Source organism: Gymnodraco acuticeps, unplaced genomic scaffold, assembly GCF_902827175.1.
Source record: "Gymnodraco acuticeps unplaced genomic scaffold, fGymAcu1.1, whole genome shotgun sequence".
In the NCBI taxonomy this organism is placed as follows: Eukaryota; Metazoa; Chordata; class Actinopteri; order Perciformes; family Bathydraconidae; genus Gymnodraco; species Gymnodraco acuticeps.
Genome location: NW_022990750.1, coordinates 147,585 through 172,199, shown reverse-complemented (window position 1 = coordinate 172,199; position 24,615 = coordinate 147,585). Strand labels below are relative to the sequence as shown.

Genomic DNA, 24,615 nt, shown 5'->3' with positions numbered 1-24,615 from the left:
ATATTTTCAGAATCAGAATTCCTTTATTCGTCCCAAAAAGTGGAAATCTACATTATTACATCAAAAGAAGTAAAGTGCAGATACAGTGAAAAGAGTAGACTGTATATTCAAATACGTATATAAGTACACCACGGTTACAATTATTTATCAGCTGTGATCCTGAACAGACTGAACTCTCTGGGCAGCAGGGAGGAAGTTTCTGGAACAGGAGGAGACTCTTCCTCCTACAGAGGAACCAGAGACGCTGAGGAACCAGACCTGAACCAGAACCCAAAGCCAGCATAGAGAGGTTCAGTGGATGTGGTTCTGAAGGTGTGGAGGTGGGTCAGTGTGTCAGAGGAGACGCTGTAGAAGGAGAGAGAGCCAGCAGGATGATCCAGATACACTGCTACTCTACCAGAGGAGGAGGAGGAGGAGGAGGTGTGTGTTACTGTGTTATTGTGCCTGACATAGTAACCACCACCAGAGCTGTACAGACTCCAGGACTGATCATTCCCTCCAAACAAACAGTCTTCATTCTTTCCTCTCCTGCTGATTCCTCTGTAAGTCACTGATATAGAAACCCCTCCTCTCCTCTCGACCTCCCAGTAACAGCGACCAGTCAGAGCTTCTCTACACATCAGCTGATCCCAGGAGTCAAACCTCTCTGGATGATCAGGATATGGCTGCTTCTCCTCCACACATGTCACCTTCCTGTTGTCCTCAGACAGTTTGAGGTTCCTGTGAGCTGTGTTTGAGTCGAGTGAGAGTTCACAGGAATCTGAGGAGAGGAACAGCAGCAGTTATTAATCTATCAGCTGTTCATTTATTGACACTTTGATGATGAAGGTTACATTTGAAGATGGTGGCTGCTTTGTTTTCATGAATCAAATTAAACCACACTCACACTTCCTCAGACCGGGTCTCAGCCATCGGACTCCAGCAGGCTCCATCCTGAAAGAGGGGGGGGGGGGGGGATCAGAGCAGCATGGAGACATGGACATTACATCACTCTCACACTCAGAGCTTTGTTATTCTCCACAGATGAACCTACATGTTCACGGTATCATTTTAGATCAGTCAAACATCTTATTAGCCGATAAATAAAGCTCATTAACTTCAATGATTATTGATCAGAGAATAAGATGTCAGAGTTGATCAGTGTTCAGTTAGTGTTCCCTCAGCATCTGCTAGCAGCAGTCAATGAGTGTTTCTCTACCTGGAACCTGAAGAGGGAAATACATGCACTTTATTTAAAAGCACCTTTCATGCAACGCACTTTGGGTTTGCTTTGAGCAATGAAAGCTGCTTTACACATACTTTATTATTATCATGATGAATTCACAGGACATCTGATAGTTCCTCGTTGTTTCTCAAAGAGGGAGGGGCCATTTAGTGCTTTAGAAATAGAAGAAGCACTTCAGAATCTATTCAGATACAGGAGCCAGTGCAGATCGGGTCCATCAGGAGTGGATGATCTCTGCTGTGTTTAGGTTGGTGGATGGATTTTGACTCTAAAGCCAAAATGATAAAAGCAGTTTTGGTCAGCAAATTAAAATGAGCATTGAAATCGAGATCAGAATCTAAAATGATAAAGATGTATTTCTTGTTGTGGTGTCTTCTCTGCAAACACAGAGCTGCTGCCTGAGTCTTATCCACTGTCTTCAGTTCCCTTCAATGTTTTTGTCTTGGCATACACACAGTGGAGGAGAGACGTGTTTGATTCCCTGCAGACTTTCTACGTTTACCCACAAAGAAATGACCAGTCTGTCATTTTAATGGTAGGTTTATACAAACAGTGAGAGAAAGAATATCAATAAGAACATCCAGAAATGTACATTATATAAAAGATAAAAATGTATTTGCATTAAACTGAGTGACATAAGTATTTGATCCCCTTGCAGAACATGTGTTAGGACTTGGTGGAGAAACCCTTGTTGGACACACAGAGGTCACAAAGAGGTCACAAAGAGGTCACACAGAGGACACACAGAGGTCACACAGAGGCCACACAGAGGCCACACAGAGGTCACACAGAGGACACACAGAGGACACACAGAGGTCACACAGAGGACACACAGAGGACACACAGAGGCCACACAGAGGACACACAGAGGTCACACAGAGGTCACAAAGAGGCCACACAGAGGACACACAGAGGACACACAGAGGTCACACAGAGGACACACAGAGGTCACAAAGAGGTCACACAGAGGACACACAGAGGTCACACAGAGGTCACACAGAGGACACACAGAGGTCACACAGAGGCCACACAGAGGCCACACAGAGGTCACACAGAGGACACACAGAGGACACACAGAGGTCACACAGAGGACACACAGAGGACACACAGAGGACACACAGAGGTCACACAGAGGCCACACAGAGGTCACAAAGAGGCCACACAGAGGACACACAGAGGACACACAGAGGTCACACAGAGGACACACAGAGGTCACACAGAGGACACACAGAGGTCACACAGAGGTCACACAGAGGACACACAGAGGTCACACAGAGGTCAGACGCTTCTTGTTGGTCTCCAGGTCTGTGAACATCTCAGGAAGGATGTTGGTCTACTCCTCTCTGAAGATCCAAATGCTGCAGGTGTTGAGGCTGATGCTTGGCCTCTTGAAGATCCAGCTCCCTCCACAGATTCTCTATGGGATTAAGGTCTGGAGACTAGCTAGGACCCTCCCTCACCTCAATGTGCTTCTTCTTTAGCCTCTCCTGTGTTGCCTTGGCCGTATGTTCAGGGTCATTGTCCGGCTGGAAGAACCCTCCATGACCCATGTTCCTGGCTGAGGGAAGGAGGCTATCGGCCAAGATGTCACGGGGACATGTCCACCCTCTCCTCGATGCAGGAAGTTCTCCTGTCCCCTGAGCAGAGAAACACCCCAAAGCAGAATGTCTCCACCTCCATGCTGACGGATGGTGTTCTGGGGTTATAGTCAGCATCTCTCTTCGTCCAAACACAGCGGGTCGACTTGATGCCAAAGATCTTGATGTTAGTCTCATCTGACCTCCTCCTCTTCTCCCAAACCTTCTCTGAATCATTCAGATGTTCGTTGTCAAACTTCAGACGGTTCCTGTTCTTCTTGAGCAGGGGGCCTTCAGGCGCTGCAGGGTTTGATCCATTATGGTGTCGTGTGTTACCAATAGGTGTCTTGGTGACTGTGGTCCCAGCTGCCTTGAGATCACTAACAAGTTCCTCCGTGTAGTTCTTGGCTGATCCCTCACCTTTCTCATGATCATCAAAACCCCACGGAGCCAGATCCTGTGTGGAGCCCAGACCGAGGGCCATTGATGCTCATTTTGTGATTCTTCCATTTAGAAACACACACATTATTCTTCTGAATAATCGCACCAACAGTTGTCTCCTTCTCACTGAGCTGCTTTCTGATGGTCTTGTAGCCGATCCCATTTTTATCTTTTATATAATGTCAATTTCTGGAGTTTCTTTTTGATATTCTTACTCTCAATGTTTATATAAACCTACCATTACAATGATAGACTGTTAATGTATTGTGTGGGCAAACTTAAAATATCTGCAGGGGGTCAAATACTTATTTCCTCCACTGTATATGTTTATAATACCTGAGCGTGTCCAGTCTCCAGAGAGGATCCTCCAGTCCAGCAGACAGCAGCTTCTCTCCTGAGTCTCCTGGATGATTGTAGCTCAGGTCCAGCTCTCTCAGATGGGAGGGGTTGGATCTCAGAGCTGAAGCCAGAGAAACACAGCCTTCCTCTGAGACCAGACAGCCTGACAGCCTGAACACACACAAGTTCAAACAAGAGAGAGTAAAACAACAATAACAAATGTTATTGAAGCAGATGCAACAAAAGGTCATGAGTTAATCCATCATTAATGTACATCGCAATTTAACTGGCTATAAGTTTAACATGTTGATGAATCCTGACCTGAGAGTCTCCAGAGTACAGTGTGGACTCTCCAGTCCAGCAGACAGCAGCTTCACTCCTGAATCCTGCAGGTCGTTGTTACTCAGGTCCAGATCTCTCAGACTAGAGGACTGGGAGCTGAGGACTGAGGACAGAGCTTCACAGCTTCTCTCTGACAGCTCACAGCCACTCAGTCTGAGGAGACAATAATGAAAAACATTAAAACAATTACTTCAGGCTGTTCTTTTTCATTAATGACTGCCTTATCGCACATTTTTCCTTATTGCAAATGAGTAACAGTTTACTGCTTAACATCTGTGGGGCCAATGTGATGATATACTGTCGTCTCTTCTCCACACTGGCATTAATTATTGCTTTTCCAGTCAAAGTCTGATTAACAGGATGAGTGTTTTACTCACTGTATTTTATTGATGTTTAATATAAAGAAGACTTTGCTTTTGGTTACCTGACTGATTAAAAAGAGATAGAGAAAGAAGGAGTTGTAAACGAGCAGAATGAGAGATAGAGATAGAGAGAGAGAGAGAAAGAGAGAGAGAGAGAGAGCGAAGAGAGAGAGAGAGAGAGAGAGAGAGAGAGAGAGAGAGAGAGAGAGAGAGAGCAGTGGTGAAGAATACTGAGTGAGAAAGATATACATTTAAAATAATTTAAGAAAATATAACTGATCTGACCTGAGAGTCTCCAGAGTACAGTGTGGACTCTCCAGTCCAGCAGACAGCAGCTTCACTCCTGAATCCTGCAGGTCGTTGTTACTCAGGTCCAGCTCTCTCAGACTAGAGGACTGGGAGCTGAGGACTGAGGACAGAGCTTCACAGCTTCTCTCTGACAGCTTACAGTCACTCAGTCTGATGAAGGAAAGACACGTAATATGTTAAAATGATGAGCTGAACATCTAAACCATGATGTATGAATATTTCTGTACTCACAGAGCCTTCCTGGAGGCTTTGACCACTGGCAGCAGCCTCAGAAGAGCCTCCTCTGAAGTAGAGTATTTCTTCAGGTCAAACACGTCCAGATCTTCTTCTGATGACAGTAAGATGAAGACCAGAGCTGACCACTGAGCAGGAGACAGATTATCTGTGGAGAGACTTCCTGAACTCAGGGACTGTTGGATCTGCTCCACTAGAGAACGATCATTCAGTTCATTCAGACAGTGGAACAGGTTGATGCTTCTCTCTGGAGACAGATCCTCATCCATCTTCTTCTTCATGTACTGGACTGTTTTCTTGTTGGTCTTTGAGCTACTTCCTGTTTCTGTCAGCAGACCTCGTAGGAGTTTCTGATTGGTCTCCAGTGAAAGACCCAGGAGGAACCGGAGGAACAAGTCCAGCTGTCCGTTTGGACTCTGTAAGGCCTGGTCCACAGCACTCTGGTAGAGATGTGTGAGTTCAGGTTTGGGTCTGAAGGCTTTAGACTGCTGGGATGTTGTTGGTTCTTCTGCCAGCAGGTTGACTCCAGAGGTGATGAAGGTCAGATGGACATGAAGAGCAGCCAGAAACTCCTGAACGCTCAGATGGACAAAGCAGAACACCTTGTCCTGGTACAGTCCTCTCTCCTCTCTAAAGACCTGTGTGAACACTCCTGAGTACACTGAGGCTGCTCTGATATCGATGCCACAGTCTGTCAGGTCGGACTCATAGAAGATCAGGTTGCCTTTCAGCAGCTGCTCAAAAGCCAGTTTCCCCAGAGCCTCCATCATCTTCCTGCTCTCTGGACTCCTGTGTGGATCTGTCTCAGCTCCTCCATCATACTTGATGTTCTTCACTTTGGACTGAACCACCAGGAAGTGGATGTACATCTCAGTCAGGGTCTTGGGCAGCTCTCCTCCCTTTCTGGTTTTCAACACCTCCTCCAGAACTGTAGCAGAGATCCAGCAGAAGACTGGGATGTGGCACATGATGTGGAGGCTTCGTGAGGTCTTGATGTGGGAGATGATGGTGCCGGCCTGCTCCTGATCTCTGAATCTCTTCCTGAAGTACTCCTCCTTCTGTGGGTCAGTGAACCCTCGGACCTCTGTCACCATGTCCACACACTCAGGAGGGATCTGATTGGCTGCTGCAGGTCGTGTGGTTATCCAGAGGCGAGCAGAGGGAAGCAGCTTCCCCCTGATGAGGTTTGTCAGCAGCACATTCACTGAGGTGGACTCTGTGACATCAGTCAGGATCTCAGTGTTGAGGAAGTCCAGAGGAAGTCGACACTCATCCAGACCGTCAAAGATGAACACGACCGAGAACTGATCGAACCTGCAGATTCCTGCGTCTCTGGTTTCAGGGAAGAAGTGATGAACAAGTTCCACCAAGCTGTACTTGTTCTCTCTCACCACATTCAGCTCTCTGAAGGTGAATGGAAATATGAACTGGATGTCCTGGTTGGCTTTGCCTTCAGCCCAGTCCAGAGTGAACTTCTGTGTTAAGACTGTTTTCCCAATGCCAGCCACTCCCTTTGTCAGCACTGCTCTGATTGGTGCATCTCTTCCAGGTGAGGCTTTAAAGAGGTCTTCTTGTCTGATGGGTGTTTCTGGTCTGTCTGGTTTCCTGGATGCTGTTTCAATCTGTCTGACCTCATGTTCATCATTGACCTCTGCAGACCCCCCCTCTGTGATGTAGAGCTCTGTGTAGATCTGGTTCAGAAGGGTTGGGTTTCCTGCTTTAGCAATGCCCTCAAACACACACTGGAACCTCTCCTTCAGGTTAGACTTAAGTTTACGCTGACACACTCCAGAACGACTTCCTGAATGAACACACAACAAAGCAGATCTGTAGGTCAAAGGAATCCTTAAAGGTCTCCTATGATGCTATTTTTAGGCATATATTATGTGTCTCAGATATACAAATACATAAACAAACATGTCTATGATGTGTTTTTCTCAAAATACCAAACAAACATCCCTCATATTCCTCCAGGGTAGGAATTTGACGACGGCCATGACGGCCATGGCCGTCGTTGCCCCTCGGCCTGGCCGTGATGCCCCGCAAATACTTGTATGTCCTACGGCCACCATGGCCAATGTGCCCCTCACACTGTTAAAATCTCAAAGTTGCTTTAAAAGCGTCAGAGCGAATATTCGCATTGCTCTAATCGCTGGAGTTTCACCGCGGCTGTCAGCTGTGTTTACTCCTCTCATTATAACAGGACGTGCTGGGGAGGGGGCGTGGCTTATATCCAGGGGTGCACATAACTTTTTTGCCCTGGTTCTCAAAGGAGCACCTGGAGATGTTGCTTGGTGCTCATCCTTAAAATGAAATAAACCGTAACTTTTGAGGGGGTCTTGACTTGATTTGCCAGACACACGGCACTGAACACACATGCAGAGGTGAACACAGAACACACATGCAGAGGTGAACACAGAACACACATGCAGAGGTGAACACAAGACAACATTAGCACGACCAGTAATCCTGCAAGCTGTCATCACTACCCTCCTGACTGTTCTCCTCACTGTCTTCCTCTCTGTCAGACATGGTCGCTGATGATGTAGGCCTACTTCATTCTCTCTGGTTGAGTCTGTGATTAGCTGCTTGCATCCACAAGTCAACAGCTGGGTTTGGGTCGAAAGTCTCTGTTGTCATCTTAGACAAGTGGATGTAATCAAATAAGTATGTGAACATAACCAATAACCTACCATAGCCAATAACAAATTAATGTAACTTATTTTATTTGTGTTGTTCATTCATATCTTATTTAAATGCATTTTCTTTTTGTATGTCTCCAGTTTTAAAGGATATGTGTGGTTACTGTCCTATAGTATGCATTGGAATTATTTCAAACCTATTTATCCCAATAATTATAAAGGAGTGCCTTGGAAATATGTGTTTACATAAATTGTGACCAAACTGTTTGAACTTAGACTAAAGTGAACTATCTAAACACTCAAGAGTCCTTTACCTCACTGAGCTGTAGTTATCAGCCTCTCAGTCTGACTGGAGAGGACTCTCCCTCCACATCATTGTAGAAACATCTTCTTATATCCGTTAGAGCAGCTAGCACCAGATTCTAATAACAACACCGGGCGGTGCACCCTCCCTCTTTCCCTCGCTCACTCGCACTTTGGCTGTGAGCTGCGGGCGCCAGATAAGCCAACATCCCCCATTTTCATCACTTACAGCGCCCATCGTACATGAAACGTGTAACCGGGGTGAAAAGGGTGTTACATTTACTTAATTATGAATATTGTTACATCAAGGCCAAAAATTAGGATGAGCCCCAACGGTCAAAAATGTTTTTTCCCTCCCAGAGCTGCCAGCGCAGCGACTCCCCAGATCTGGCGCCCTTGGCGAACATCTATAACGCCAGTGCTACGGGCCGACCCTGAGTTCATATGCAACTCGCAAATATCTTTCTCTCTCCTCTCTTTTCTCTTCTCCCTCTCTCAATTTTGGTACGCAAATGCGCCTTTTTTCAAATGACCCGGTGCTCTTTTTTTGGCGGAGGTGCGCAGGCGCACCTGCGCACCAGTTATGTGCAGCCCTGCTTATATCCATGTAAATACTGTGGTAGAAACCAACTACAACTAAATTAACACATTTTACCGTGATTTAATTGCAATACACGTTTCAAAATGATGGCGGAGATGATGGCGGACCATGAATTAATGCTTTGACAAGTGTGCGATGCAGACAAGACGGCAGGTGAAAAACCTTTTCAAATGCGTGTTTTCTGAATGGAGATCGGATCGATCAGGGTAAACTAACCTGTAGCTGCTCCATCCTCACTCACAACAATATTCTAAAGACAGAAATAAAGCAGCGACTGTACTCTCCATGACACAGACAGTCTGTGGTTTGTACTTGTTTAACTTTTGTCTAGTTTCTGAACAGACATGAGGAGCTGTGAGCTCTGAGTGCTAACAGCTAATGTTTTGGTTTTCTGATTCAACGTCACTGACGGCAGGCTGAGATCCTCCCCGCTGATTGGCTACCGCGAGAACGCGTCAGACGAATCACACACACACACACACACACACACACACACACACACACACACACACACACACACACACACACACACACACACACACACACACACACACACACACACACACACACACACACACACACACACACACACACACACACACACCACACACACACACACACACACACCACACACACACACACACACACACACACACACACCACACACACACACACACACACACACACACACACACACACACACACACACACACACACACACACACACACACACACACACACACACACACACACACACACACACACACACACACACACACGAATGATTTGATATTAAAAAAAGTGATTTGTTTTCCATGTCATTCGTGTGTTTTTCTCATCAGAAAGTGAAGTTATTTATTTGTAAGCTCCAAATCCAAATGTTTCCCTCAATGGCCTTTGCGCCCTGAAAAAATGTGTGACACCAAAGGCCAAATGGCCTTGCCCCTAAAATGACGAAATTCCAAGCCTGTATCCCTCTATTTCAGCCCCGTTAGAGAATGGCTGATTATTTGACTGCAGCTGCTGGCCCCGCCCCCTATTTTATTTTCTATCTTTTGAGCACGGCAAGGCAAACAGTGAGGTCTGTGACGAGCTGTCTGCTCCGCTCAGATACAGCTAAATGCTGCCGTAATGAAACTCCAGATCATGTTCCAAACCACTTCAAGGATTATTTCTGAAAAAGTATGGAGCTCAAATACTTTTCTTCTTGCGGGTTTACTACAAGTTGAGTACCTTTTTTGATTTCCTGCTTCTTCACACACACTCTCTCCAGTACAGGTCAGCTCTGAGTGTTAGCATGCTAATGTAAACACAGACCATATTTCTTCCAGAACACGTCTCATTGTTTCTGACCGCAACGTTTCTGATTATCCCGCTTGTTAAATCTTTCTAGAAACCCTCTTACTGCTCTGCAGACGGTCAGCCAGCTCCTCCTGCTTCATGCTCCTTAGGAAGTGCAGAGAGATGTTCAGAAATGCCTCTCTGCTGCTCCTCTGCTCTTCATCCTCACCGTCCAACACCTCCTCATCCTCCCTCTGACTCTCTAAGCATTCTGGGTAATCTGAACTCAGAGCCTTCTGGATCTTCTTCAGCTCGTTCTTCACAAAAGTGATGATGTTGTCCTCCAGCAGCTGGAACAGAATACATGAACAACACAATCAAACTAAAGTCACCAAACATCAGATCCATGTTGGACGCACTGACAATTGACGGAGGATGAAACAGAATCTGATTACGTTATTCGAATGCACCTGAAACAGAAATGTTTTCTACCCACGGTTTCTCTTTGTTACATGGTGGGGAAGGGGAGCCATGATTGGCAGAAATAGCTCAGTCCCTTTGGACTTGGTTTGGGAATCAAAGTCGCAGTTCAAGCCACCAAATAAGGAGTGCAGAATGTACACAGAGACGTGCCAGTTTGTCTCTTGGGCACTGCCAAGATACCCTTGAGCAAAGCACCACACCCCAACACTTCTAAACCAAATAGAAAAAAGAACAATATATTGGACGTCTTGGCCACCGACAGCTCAGTGGTTGCCGGTGGCTCAAGTATGCTGGTTCAACTCCAGAGGCCGCTAAAAATTCAAGGTCATCCTCTCTGTCTTGATCTAAAAAGTGCACCATAGAAATGATTGGACAGAACAGATGTGAAGTAGCTGTAGTTCATGTACTGACCATAAATGTGGAGTCCAGCTGAGTCTGCTGCTGCTGGGCAGACTGACCTCTGGGAACCTCTGAGCTCTGCTGGTCCTCTCTGTGAGGAATCATGAAGAGATAACTCACATTATGTTTCAACATAGACTTTTCATACAGAGACACACAGAGCAGATAGTAATATATGTCAGGATACATCATCATCAAAACCAGATGCTAACAACACTGATTAAAGACCAATTCTGTATCTGACTGACAATCAATCAGCAAGCTCTCCAGTTTCTATTAATAGTTTTAAATACTTACAACAGGTCATAAGAACGGCTTCCATCTTTGAAGTCAATCAGATGACCCTTAGACCGATCACTCTTCAGGGACACACAGCTGGGTCCAGGAGACTTTTCTCTCTGCTGCTTGGAACTGACAGAAACGCCAAAGTTGACTTTATTTCAGTCAGAAAACTCATGTCTGAAATGTTTATTGACAGAGGCATGTAGTGTGATTTTCGCACCTAGGCTCCGGCCTCATTGCTCCCTGCATATATTCACATAGGACATTGAGGAGTGATGATTAAATAACTTTCCCCCGGACCCTACAGGTGGATGATGGAGTGATAGTGGGGCAGAAAAGCTGCAGCGGCGCAAAAGCAGGGTAGTAGCACTATTGGTTGAGAAGAGGAAGGGATGGAACATTTCACAGCCTAAAAAGAGTGCCAGATTTAGAAGATTGAGTTTGATTGGTGGTTTTCAATTATATATATATCCTTTTTTTAACCAGGTAAAAGACTCATTGAGATTAAAATCTCTTTTCCAAGAGTGACCTGGCCATGAAGGGCAGCATGAACGAAGTTACAACAGATAAAACACAGACAAGACAGGCAGACAAACACAGCTGTAAAACACAAATAAAACGGCACATTAGCCAGTCAATATGCGAAGTAAAAGAAACTATTACAAATCATAAAAAAAACTGGCAAATTGTAAAACAATTTTTGGATATACGAGCACTCACATCTACCAATGGTGTTGTGTCCTCTGTCCTTTAGGATGGACCTGAATTCCCCCACAGTGATTACATCTGAGAGTTTCAGCTCCTTCTGTTCCAAGCTGTGGGGGCCGCATGTTGAAAAGCTGTTTCACCCAGTTCTGTTCTCACTGTAGGAACCAGCATCTGAATCACATCTTGGGAGCGCAGGCCATACAGACTTTCTCTTTGACACATATATGTGCAAATGTAGGAGAGAACCAACCCAAGCAGAGATTTATAAATAAAACCCAACCAATGGGAAAGTCTGCGAGCAGACAAAGATGGCCAATTAGCAGCAGCATATAAAGTGCAATGCTGTACTCGATATCCACATCCAGTGATACATCGTAAGGCTCAATGGTACACAGTGTCCAGACTCTTTAGGCACTGGTCAGAGGCGTTCATGTCTAGCAGGTCACCATAATCTAATACAGGTAAAAACGTTGCAGATATCAAATGTTTCCTCGTCTGAAAAGAGAAACAGGATTTATTTCTGTAAAAGAAACCTCATTTTATTTTTTGCTTTGAAACAACATTTTCCGTGTGTAACTTGAAAGACAAGTTCTGTTCAATAAGCAGCGTTGGGACTAACGCGTTACAAGTAACGCGTTACTGTAACGCCGTTATTTTTGGTAGTAACTACTGTAGTACTCTAACGCATTACTTTTTACATTCAGTAACTCAGTTACCGTTACTACATGGTGAGTTACTCCGTTAGTTTTTGTATATAGGCGAACAGAGATGAGAACTGTACTTAAGTACTTGAGTAAATGTACTTAGATACTTCCTGTGTCACATGCGGAAACGGGCTGTGGGCATGTTTGTGTTGTTTACTAACAAGACTATCATGGAGGCGGCGGAGCTCAAGTCTAGTTTCTCCACCTGGAGATATTCTCACTATTTCACTTTTGTCGAGCACAAAGAAAAGAACGTTTTAGTTAAATGTAAGTTGTGTCTTGGCGGGTCAAAGATCCTCTACTGCCCAAACCAGTAATTCAAATCTCTTAAAACATCTGCAGAAACAACATGCTGGGACGAAGCTAGTAGCTAAGACCACAGAGACTCAGCCGACGCCACTCCACCTCCACCTAAGCAACAGCGGCTGGATTTTAACCAAGGGACTGCTGGCCAGGGAAAAGTGGATAAAGCCATTGCACGGTATGTTGTAGAACACATGCAGGCTATTGCTACAGTGGAGTCACCCGCTTTCAGGGAGCTAGTTAGCATGATAGCATGTCCGGGCGGCACACGGCATATGGGACGGAAAACTTTTTCCAACTACCTGGAGAAAGAATATACAAAAATGGAAAGCCAGCTAATATCGATGCAATCCAGATTGCATATAATGCATCTCAAGTTGATCAACAGATTGTATTATTCTCCAATGCAATAACAGTACTGAAATGAAGGCTATAAGGGCATTAATGGGAGCCCTTTTTTCAAGTAACGAAAGCGTTACTTTTCACAGTAACGCATTACTTTTGGGTGTGAGTAACTAGTAAAGTAACTGAGTTACTTTTAACATGAAGTAACTAGTAATGGTAACTAGTTACTGGTTTTCAGTAACTAGCACAACACTGTCAATAAGAAATCCCAGATATTTGTAAGTAGTGACCCTCTCAATGTCAGTCCCTTGAGCAGTACACATCTTGGGTAGAATAGATGGTAACTTTTTGCCATTCGAAAATATCCTCACTTTTGATTTTTCTGCATTTAATACCAACTTTAGTTGATACAAATGGGTTTGTATGATATCAAAGGCAGACTGGAGGAAATCTAGACTTTGCTCTATATACAAGGGGAGGAACAATAAATAACAGTATCATCCAGGGGCGGACTGGCCATTGGGAATACCGGGAGTTTTCCCGGTGGGCCGGTGCTGTGCGTTTTTTTTATTTTATTTTTTGCCTAAATCCTACCGGCCCACATTTGTAAGTGTTCCGGCCACTCCCTGGAGTGTGTGCACCAGATTGATGCATTTAACTTCAACGTTTGGGAACATGCCCCCGGACCCCCCTAGAGGAGGTGAGGTCCACCACCTGCCCACACCCCCTGTTAAATTGTCTCACCCACATTGAGGATGCTTCTTACGCCCATGTTTTATTCCATGTGTCAAGTCAGGCAAATTGGGCCCAAATGTTATTGCATCAATGATCTGTTAACATTAAAATCACTAAATATATGCTGGAACTATTTTTGCTCTAGGCAACTCAAGGGCTGCTCAGGTAATGTGATTACTATATGAATAATGGTCCAAAATAACATCAAATGCAGGGTTTTTTGTTAAGTAACATACTTTCGTCGCCGGCCGGCCGATACATGCCACGCATTAAGTGGGCCTGTCTGTCAATTAATCCCCGGGCCACTTTTCCCCCCAGTCCGCCCCTGGTATCATCTGCATAAAAATGGTAAGAAGCATTTGCTAAATTATTACATAGATTATTTACATATATGATCAAAAGAATGGTTCCTAATATTGAACCTTGAGGCACACCCTTTGCTCTCGGGAGGAAGGAAGAATAGGACCCAGAGAATTGGACGCATTGGGTTCTCGTTGATAAATAATTTAAAAACCAACCTACAGTATGCCTAGATAAGCCGATGATATGATCAACTGTGACGCCTTTGACAAATCAATAAATAGAGCTTCACAATACTGTTTGCAGTCCAATGCCTCAATTATGTTGTTCACCACTTTAATAGCAGCAGTTGTTGTGCTGTGTTGTTTTCTAAAACCGGATTGGTGCTGTGGCAAAATATAATTTGTGTCCAAGAATAATTTAAGTTGTTCACTGAGAAGCTTTTCGAGGACCTTCGCTACAACACATCATGTTGAGATTGGCCTATAATTATTAACAGGTGAGGGATCCCCTCCTTTCAGTAAAGGAAGAACATGCAGACTTCCATATGTTAGGAGTCTCATTGTTGGAAAGAGATACATTAAAAAGATAAGTCAGCGGCTCAGCCATAAAGTCTGCAGCTCATTTAAGAAAATGAGGAGGAAGTTTGTCCGGACCTGCCGATTTGTGTGGATCCAGATTCTGCAATGCTTCATGGACCTCTATCGCCTTGATCAAAGTGAAATTGAATGGCTGAGCCACGGGATGGGATGGAGGTGGTGAGGAATCAACGTTCTGTCCAGGGCCCGAGTGTAGGGACTCAAACAAAGAACCAGATGAAATCAAATGTTCATGAAAGCCGTTGAGAATGGCCGATTTGTCAGTGAGGGTTTGCGAGTCTGAAACAATGCAGGCTGGTAATTCATTTTTAGTTTCTGTTCCAAATTAGTTTTGTATTACCTTCCAGAATTTATTTGGATCATTTAAGTTACTAGTGGTGTAGTACTCAGATTTTGCCTTTTTAACGAGGAAGGTGAAACGATTTCGGAGCAGTCTAAAAACTATCCAATCCACTTGGGATTTCGATCTTCTGGCCCTTGACCAGGCAATACCCTTCCCTTTAGAAAGCTGCCTGTGAGGTCTCAACCAGGGATTCTTTAGCCCTTTCACCCTAAATTTGCAGAAAGGAGCTAGTTTGTTTATAATTCTAGTAAAAGCCTCATGAAAATAATCCCATGCCAGTTCAACATCACTAATGAGAGAGATCTTGTTCCAATCATAATCCCACAGGTCATGAAAAAATGCTTGCTCGCAGAAATGTTTAAAATTACGTTTAAAAACTATTTGTGGTCTTGTTTTTGGAAGCTTAGCTTGCCTGATTGTAGCTATAGCGCAATGGTCACTCATATCATTTGCGAAAATACCATTATCCAAAAACTCATGAGGCGCATTTTGTTAAAAATAAGTCGATAAGAGACGTTTCATCTTGGTGTTTGAGATTAGGACGAGTTGGGCTATTGATAAATTGAGTAAGATTAAAAGAAGCACAGGTAGATTCAAAACTATCGGAGACAGAGGACAACCAGTCCCAGTTAAAGTCTCCAGCAAGTAAATCTCATTCAAATCCAAGCAAGATAACTGATGACTCAGCGATGATAAAGCCTCAATGCTTGCTGAAGGGGGTCTATAGCACTCTACAACAGTGATAAAATGACCCTTAAGAAGTTCCAATTTCAGCGCCAGTAGTTCAAATTGTCTGCTGAGAGACACAGATGATTGGATGGTAGCATGACATTTTGTTTTTACATAAATTGCAACACCACCACCTTTTCTGGGACGGTCACAACGAAACACATCGTAACCCCTAATTGCAATGTCTTTGTCCGTGATAGATTTCTTTTTGCCAAGTTTCAGATAAAACAAGAACATCAGAATCAGAGGATTTTGCCCAGATTTTCATGTGGTCCATTTTAGGAAGTAGACTTCTGACATTATGTGTACCATAATACAAGACCCGACCTTAATTTAAAATCATCAGGGGTACGTAGACAATTCAAATCTGGTCCAGGGTTTGGATGAACATTTCCTGATAGTAGGAGCAGGATAACAATGAAACATTTCCTTTTCACCCAAGTTGTTGTTTGCATAGATTCATTATATAGGCCTATTACAGTCACAAGTTAGACACATTTATTATAGTTTTTTGGTTGGACACATCTTAACTCTCCTGTCATTCCAGATCCCGCTTTCCTCCAGGCTCTTGCAATCAGCTCACTCCCCTCACCTGGTCTCCCCAGCCCTTCCCCTCACCTGCTACGCATTCCCTCATTTACTCCACAGTATATATATACCACCTCACTCTCACTTGTCCTCTGCCAGATTGTCTTGTGTGTTTTGCCAATTCTGCAGCGTTTCATTATTCTTTGCCTTACCTGTCCTGCCGGTTTTGACCCCTGCCTGCCTGTTATCGGACCTCGAGTTTCCTGCCTGCCCCCTAATTGGATTTGTTTGCCTGACTGCTGGATTTCCTAGTTTTGACCCTGCCTGTCCCTGACTCGATTAAACTGAACATTCTGAACACTGGTTGTATCTGTATCATGCTCTTGGGTTCTGATCTGTACCTGTGATCTTGACAATTACTCTCTTTCCATCATAGGAATATGAGTTCATTGAAAAAAACAGTTATAAGGACTAAAAAGACAAGGTAGAGTCATGAGATCCTTGGAGATTAGAATGCTCCAATTTACGGAGCTCTTAAACAAAGTAGAATCCCAGTTTGTGTCTTCACTAGGGAAGACAAGATGAGGCACATGTTGGTCTCCACACCCTTCACGCACCTCATATGGATGGAGAATAGTCAATAGGAGAAAAAGAGGTGTTGGGAGAAACATGCTGGGCGACATGTGTCAGGGGGTAGAGAGGGCCTGCTGAAGAAATCTGAAAATCAGCACAGGAAACCCGTCCGCGTTTTTCTGTCGTGCCGAAGTTGAGAAATGCCAGATCAGCGAGGTGAGAATCCGGTCCGGACTTTCAGTCCTCCCGAGAACGAAGATGACGTTGTTTGACATATCATGTAAACAGGAACACAAGCCCAGTCATATGCTTTCGCTCACGAACCCAGTCCACCAAAGTCCAAAATCAAGCGCAACACAGGTGGCGTTTCAGCTCCGGGAAGTGAGCACAGGCTCCGCAGTCCAAGCGGATAGAGTGATCCCAATCCTCCAGGAACGGCAGTAATGTTTAGCCGTAACGTTACACAACAACGTTTTTACCAAAATCCAAGTCAACTGGTTGTACTGTCCAAACAGCTCACAGATATTGACCAGTGTTTTACAAAGATAACAGATGTGTGTGTGTGTGTGTGTGTGTGTGTGTGTGTGTGTGTGTGTGTGTGTCAGTGGCGGCGCCAGGAGCTGAAGCACCCCCCAGGATAGCCATAGCACCCCCTAAGCACCCCCAAGAAATGTATGTCTTTTTTTTTATGCGTGTGAAATTCATAATTTGAAAAATGATTGATTCGAAAGTAATATGCTACAGTACAAGTAGCTTACTTCTGGGTCTCTGTGTTTCATTCAAGCTCTGCTCTCTGTGTGTGTGTGGCACGAGCCATTTTGTGTGCATGCGCGAGCGAGAGAGAGAGAGCGCGCGCACCGGTGGCTAGCTAACGGATATAAGGAGCTTTTTCAACAAGGAGGGAGAACTTTCTCCTGTCAGACTGAGAGTCTCAGATAACCTCAGGTGAAGTAAAGGACTCTCTCAGTGTTTAGATAGTTCACTTTAGTCTAAGTTATCTCAGTGGGTCTCAAACGGTTTGGTCACGATTTATGTAAATAAGTATTTCCGAGGCACACGTTTATATGATCATTACAAAAAAACAAGAGCATAAATGAAAACAGTTATGAAATACTATATGGCAGTAAAACAAGAATACAGTTTGAAAGGAGAGTGATTTGTAAAATATCCATAAAGAAAAAGTAAATCTGTTTACAGTTCTGTTTCAAATGTATAGGGGTAGTGGGTGGTCTAATGGATAGTGAGGTGGGATGAAGATCGGAAGGTTGTGAGTTCAAATCCCGCCTGGAACACCACCACTCGTGTGTCCTTGAGTAAGGTACTTAGCCCTCAGTTACTCCAGGGAGAATGTCCCTGTAATTGGTCATTGTAAGTCGCTTTGGATAAAAGCGTCAGCTAAATGAAATGTAATGTAAAATGGGTGTTGAGAGATGTTTCCATAGATCTCTTAATGCTGCTCTCAAAGTGCACCAGATTGATGCTTCAATACTTCAATATTTAAAAACAAATCTTCCCGGGGGAGCATGCCCCCCGTACCCACCTAGAGGAGGTGAGGTCCTAGAGGAGGTGAGGACCCTCCTATATGATGTTAGGTCTCCACCTAAAATAACTCTCCACCAAAAATAGCACTTTACCACAGCTTACACCTATATGCCGTGAGCTGATTATCAAGCCTTCATTGTAACAGTATACTGTGTGTGTGTGTGTGTGTGTGTAAATTGTTACAAAATAATAAAAGGTATGACAGATTGATATTTGATTAATGTGTTCTCAAAGTTTGAAAGATTCAACATAATTTGTGTTCTGCATGATTCATCATATTTAAAACCAGATGCAAACAAATCATTGGCTTTAAATACTTACACTGGGTGATTGGAAGGACGTCCATCTTTGAAGTTAATCAGGTGACCTATGGACCGATCACTCTTCAGGGACACACAGCTGGGTTCAGGAGACTCTTCTCTCTGCTGCTTGGAGCTAATAGAAAGACAATAATGTACAGAAGCAACAAGATGATATCTCTGCTTTCAGTGTTTTCGGACAGTTAAAGACCCTTGATCTCACAACTAGTCCCGAGATCTCTGCAACTAAACCCTAGACCACTGCAGCTACCTCCCAGAGATCAGCAGTAGTGCCTGAAACTCTCCAACTAATACCTAAATCCCTGCAGCAATTACGAACACCTCTCTGCAAACATTGGCTCCTTTTAATAAAACATTGACTATAAAAACACCTTGTCATTGAGTTAATATTAACAGAGTAGAAATAATCCTCCTCTCTATCAGAGCACTTTGACCAACAGAGGCCTCAATAAATATGAAATATGAGCCTTCGTAAGATGAGAGAAGTATCAACGTTGTGAGTCAATGTTAAGGAGAAAAAGTAGGACAACAAGTCTACCTGCAATGGTATAGAAGGCTTCTTTTATCGAGCCTGTCTGACACGTTAAACTCTGGCTTCAGAGTGAACCCACCTCGGTAGACCCTCCCTCAGCTTCAATAAGAAGTCTCTGTTCTTCAGTAACAACATGTTTTCTACTGCTGCTGATATAATGAAGTCACATGAAGTCCACTTACTCTGTCTCTGAAGGTCGGCCTTTAAAACATATTGGGTCAGCTATAGACCGGTTACTCTTCATGGAAACACAGCTGGGTCCAGGTCCAGGTCCATGCTGCTGCTCTGGGCTTCAACACACACACACAGACACACACACACACACACAGAGTTTTGAGTGTGAATAATGCCTGCTGAGCTCTGGAGAAGAGGACAGTCAGAGGTCTTCATCTCACCTCTGAGCTTTGGTGAGGCGTTCAGGGTCCCCACTCAGAGCGGGTTCAGTGTCCTCACAGGGATTCATAGCAGAGCTCACACCTTCACACACACAACCACCTGCTGGAGAACCACACATTATCTCATCAGGACACAGAGAGTTCTCACACAGAAACACATTTCAAACAGTCAACACAGGAAACCTAAAAATAATTAAAGCTGCACGCAGCGATCATCGGGCCCTCGCACAGCCACGCTGGTTGGGATACTTCCAGAATCCCTGTCCACTCAGCAGCGCCATGACAGCTGGAGACCGGCCGCAAGGATGAACATTACGTATTGCATGGAGGTGACGTTTTGTTAGACTATATAACACACACACACACACACACACACACACACACACACACACACACACACACACACACACACACACACACACACACACACACACACACACACACACACACACACACACACACACACACACACACACACACACACACACACACACACACACACACACACACACACACACACACACACACACACACACACACACACACACACACACACACACACACACACACACACACACACACACACACACACACACACACACACACACACACACACACACGTAATTTCAGGCAGATATTTCCTCACGGTAGCAGCCCACCTTTAGTTAAACTGCCAAAAAGGCCACATTATTAACCCGAAACTACACAAACATTACACTTCAGATGCTCAAGTTCCTTGACATGCTTCACGTTTTGAAATGTCACAGATATCTGTTACGGTTCTTCCACAAAACGTTCACATGTAAGAGGTTCATCTCTCATTCAGAGCAATGGAACCCTGTGATCTCTGCAGAGCTCGTTAGCTCAACTAGAAACACCTGTGTCATGGAACACGTGATGTCATCGCTCCAGCTGACATGCTCAGACTTCAGGTAGAGGTTAAAGGTCAAGCCCTCAACATGTCTATGTGCCATTAGTGAGTTTTCCTCAAAAGCTGTTGCCATGGCAACGCAGCCCTCGCTGTAAAACACGATGTCGCTATAACTCCTATGAAAATGGTCAAAAAGTGCTCAAACTTCACATGTGTCCTAACAGTCCAGCCGTGGAGACATCTATTTGACAGTTTTAAGATTTCTTCAAATGCTGTTGCCATGGCAACACAATGCTCACCATGAAACACGGTTTTCTCATAACTTCAGTGAAACTGCTCCAAACGCCCCAAAACTTCACAGGTCTGGTAACGATGCAGCCATCAACGCATCTAAGCGTATTATGGGATGTCATCAAATGCCGTTGCCATGGCGACAGATCATTCACCATCAAGTTAGTTCAAAAGTTTGCAGTTCAAATATTCTGCTGCTTTTCCAAGCCTTTTCACTTTATTTTCTCATTTCACATTCAAGCACCCAGTGTTCATGTTTCATTTCAATCTCAATTCACTTTCTTCTGACACATTACATTTCAGCATAAAGCATTCCCACTAGCAATTTCTCCAGGAATTGCATTCTCTAGTTATGAATGTTGTTACATCAAGGTGGAAAATTAGGATGAGCGCAAACAGTCAACAATGTTTTTTCCCTCCCAGAGCTGCCAGCGCAGCGCCCCCAAATCCCCCCCCCCCCCCTCCCGGATCTGGCGCCCTAGGCGACCGCCTATGCCAAAAACCGGCCCTGTACACCATGCTAAATGTATGTCTGCATAAAGCTGAGTTATGATCGGTCATAATAACACAGAATTTGGTGATGATTAAATAGTTCACAGTGAGATGTACTCCCATACTTTTGGCCATACTCGCGCAGCAAAAATGAATTGAGATTTCCACACAAATGTTCTTTACCAAGTGTGCAGAGCAGTGTTGATTTAAAAAAGCAATTTGAAGGTTGGATATTTGTAAAGCTTTTTTTGTTTATATTAATAATTTAAGATGTAAAATAATTCCAGTTTATTTGTAGTACTTTCCATTTTATTGTGACATTTGGTGGCATCAATGTGTGCATTTGATACAGATAATGGAGCAGTTGCTTTAGGGCCACAGTGTATATCCCTTAAGGTCAAATAATGAGATCCTTGACCTCTGCCCCCCTCTCGCACCTCCACACAGACCCCCCCCCACATATCAGATCCCAACTTAACCCCTGCTTGTGTGTTAAGGCAGATGTGTTGGAGCCGCGGCCTTTGCAGACCCATTGTCGACTAACAGTGGCGTCGCCTGGCCTGCGCATTCGGGATTTAGCCCAGAATGTTTATTCTGTAGCCCCGGACAATTCTCCCTCAATAATATAATACATTAACCGTGCTTTACGTGAACCTCATCATTGTAATTTCCCGTGTTCAGTGAATGCAACAGAGGCATCCAGAGAGAGAGAGAGCGCACCGGCAGGAACCGTGTTGTTAGCATCTGGTTAGCTAGCTGCACTAACTGACATAAGGAGCTGTTTGTTCCACAACAAGCTGGAGGAGAGTCCTCTCCTTTCAGACTGAGCAACACTCTCTCACTCCCTAACCATCCAGGAGCGACGCTTGGTCAGGGTCCCGTGGCGTGCAGTTGGGACACACCGAGGCTCCTTCAGCGTCATAAAGGGATGCAAAGAGCTTTCAACTGATTGCAATGTATTCCCATCGGCGGCGGTATTTGACGCTCATGGAAGCACGGCATTCGTTGATGTCGGCAGCTCTTAAAAGGCAATGTGAGCGTCCATTCCCATTGGATAACGGAGAATTGTACAGCCGGAAGTAAGTATTCTCCTTACTGTCGATTGATCTGACCGTGATATCTGCACTACTCATCAACTCAAAAACACCAGATTACCTTTGATAATTAAACGACATTGATAGGTTTAAATTGTGTTTAATGCTTTTGTGTTTTTCCCCTTCGATTCTGAGAAGCAACTTGTTTTCTCTGAAATGTGGGGCGCCAAAGAGACTACACTACCCACAATCCCCAGCTATTGTTGTGACGACGCCTATCCGCTTTGACAAACCTCATGATAAGTCAACAAGCTCTATGATTGGATGAAACATAAATTCATACAAAAAAAGTCCAACCCTGTCTCCTAAAAATCACGTTCCCACAGAACTAAACTGCATTCTCAATTACGCTTAGCTAGAAACGTATTTTCTCCCACGTTACGTTTCTTATGAACGTATCTCAAATACGTTTATTTTCTACATATCTTTGCCGTTTATTGTCTTGCTTGTAATAATGATAATAGTCATTTATAAATATCATTTTAGAGCACATATTTGAAATCAGTAGGCAAGGCTGTAATTTATCCAGCTGTTCCTCTCATGAGCGAGACAGAAAATAGTTTCAACATGCAAAAAAGCTGCTGTGTCGTTTATTGCACCTCAAACATTAAAACAAATCCAGAGTTACGTGTTTCTGAACTTCCTCTAAGAACAAAGGACAGTAACAGAAGAGCTCTGTGGCTTCAGGCTTGATCGCCGTTCAAATCCATATTGCATCTATTCTCTTTGCTGAGATTACTGTTTTTGAATGCTTGGTCCTTCTATAAATACATTTTTTTTTTTTTTAATGTAAATGACGTTGTTGCCCTAAAAGTGGGCGGGGCTGTAAAGTGCTTAGTACTTGATTGTACTTTTGGTAGTAGTCTAACAAGTACTGAGTCCAACAGTATCACTTTTATTAAGAATTTTAAAAATCATTTTATCTCATCAAATATAGCAGAAGTGGCATGATTTTGTTCTCAGGAGGGGAATTTGAGAGTATTACCCAGAAAAAAGACAGTACAAGTACTTCATGTTATTGTTGGTAGCAGTTCAACTAGGACTGAGTCAAACAGTGTTAGTTTTTCAAAGAATTTATGGTAAAAATCATTTGTATCGCATGAAGCAGAAAAAACACGCATTGTTTTACTCTTGCGTTAGTGCCGCTTCTCAGCGATTACCGTAAAGGCGCTATTAATCGCGCACTCAAAAATGAAGAACTGCTCATTTGACCAAGCACATTTGAGAGACGGCTGAGTTGACCGCAGTACAATTCCACTGTAGCGCCCGGTACCAAATGGGAAGCCCCACATGTTTGAGCACCCTCTATGAAACGTCAACAGCACCCCCAAAAGAACATCTCTGGCCCGCCACTGTAAACTAAGCCCCGAATGTTTCCAGGTCCAGGAAACGCCCTGTGACTAACCAGGAAATACACATTTTGATCGTTTCTTCTGTCGTTTACATTCATAAGATAATATAAGATAAGATGAACCTTTACATCTGTTGGTATATGTGGCTCCATAGGAACACTTTGATGCACTTTCAGTACCAGTGTGTGAGGTTGTGGTTGCGATGCCGATATCCGGACGCGCACAGCGAGGACTACAAAAAGACACTTGAGGTGATGGGGATGTGTGTTCAAAACATTGCAAACTAGAATAAATCATTTAAACCAGTTATTTTTGCCAGACTTATTACTGTACATCGTTCTTAATGTGATACCAAGTCCATCTGAGACCTGTGTACACCTTCAGACAGCCTCCAAGTGAAGCACACGTGGTTTACTCACAGTTTGACAGCAGCGTGGAGAAGTCTTCAGCTGTGGAGCTGATCCTCTCAGGTAAACTGTGATCCGACTTCTGTGGCTATCTACCAGCGATCATTTTTAATATTAAAGACTACACACACATTTATCCCTTATAACTTTGCAGCACTTATCCAGATAAGATGTGACTGTTAACTTGGTTTGCGTCAGTTTCCCCTGCTGTTGCAGTTGGCTGTATTACGACGGCGAGATCTTATCCGCAAAACGAGGCTTTCACTTAGGGACCATCAACACATGACTTTTCAATTACACAAGAACGATGTTCATTTTAATAAATCGACAGCTTCCCGATCGTGTGAATGTGAAACAAATCCACTATAGAGCATACATTTGTTGAACACACCTCTCTTTATTACATTTGAATACTTTAAATATGTTTTATTAGTATTATGTGTATGGTAATATTAGCATATTGCTTCAATAACTTCCAGGTCATGTGACCTAATCACTCAAAATCACTTTCTGAATTGAATATGTTGTGTCTGTACACAATGGAAACAGCTCTTTATATTGGATTATAGTACTTCATCTATTTAATATTGATATTTGTATGGGGAAAAAAAATTATATATCCCTCGACAAAA

General features: G+C 43.8%; 1 protein-coding gene across 1 annotated transcript; it reads right to left on the bottom strand.

The window, feature by feature from the left end:
- LOC117556734 (NACHT, LRR and PYD domains-containing protein 4E-like) lies at nucleotides 1-24,251 on the bottom strand. Its single transcript, XM_034232227.1, has 12 exons — nucleotides 23,996-24,251; nucleotides 19,477-19,579; nucleotides 19,264-19,371; nucleotides 18,551-18,664; nucleotides 10,836-10,949; nucleotides 10,551-10,629; nucleotides 9,781-10,006; nucleotides 4,827-6,630; nucleotides 4,572-4,745; nucleotides 3,580-3,753; nucleotides 887-933; nucleotides 1-760 (listed from the first exon to the last, which is right to left on the bottom strand). Exons 2-12 carry the CDS (start codon nucleotides 19,542-19,544, stop codon nucleotides 225-227), a joined length of 3,444 nt encoding a protein of 1,147 aa, XP_034088118.1. The 5' UTR covers nucleotides 19,545-19,579; nucleotides 23,996-24,251; the 3' UTR covers nucleotides 1-224.
- Between the last annotated feature and the right edge of the window lie 364 nt (nucleotides 24,252-24,615).

Bases quoted from the DNA above. Each gene is read 5' to 3' on its own strand.
- LOC117556734 (XM_034232227.1), bottom strand. From the start codon at position 19,544: ATGAATCCCTGTGAGGACACTGAACCCGCTCTGAGTGGGGACCCTGAA. The intron at 19,372-19,476 runs GTGAGATGAAGA...TGTGTGTTGAAG, and splicing joins CGCCTCACCAAAGCTCAGAG to CCCAGAGCAGCAGCATGGAC. The intron at 10,007-10,550 runs GTCAGTACATGA...ATTCTGTTCCAG, and splicing joins AGCTGGACTCCACATTTATG to CTGCTGGAGGACAACATCAT.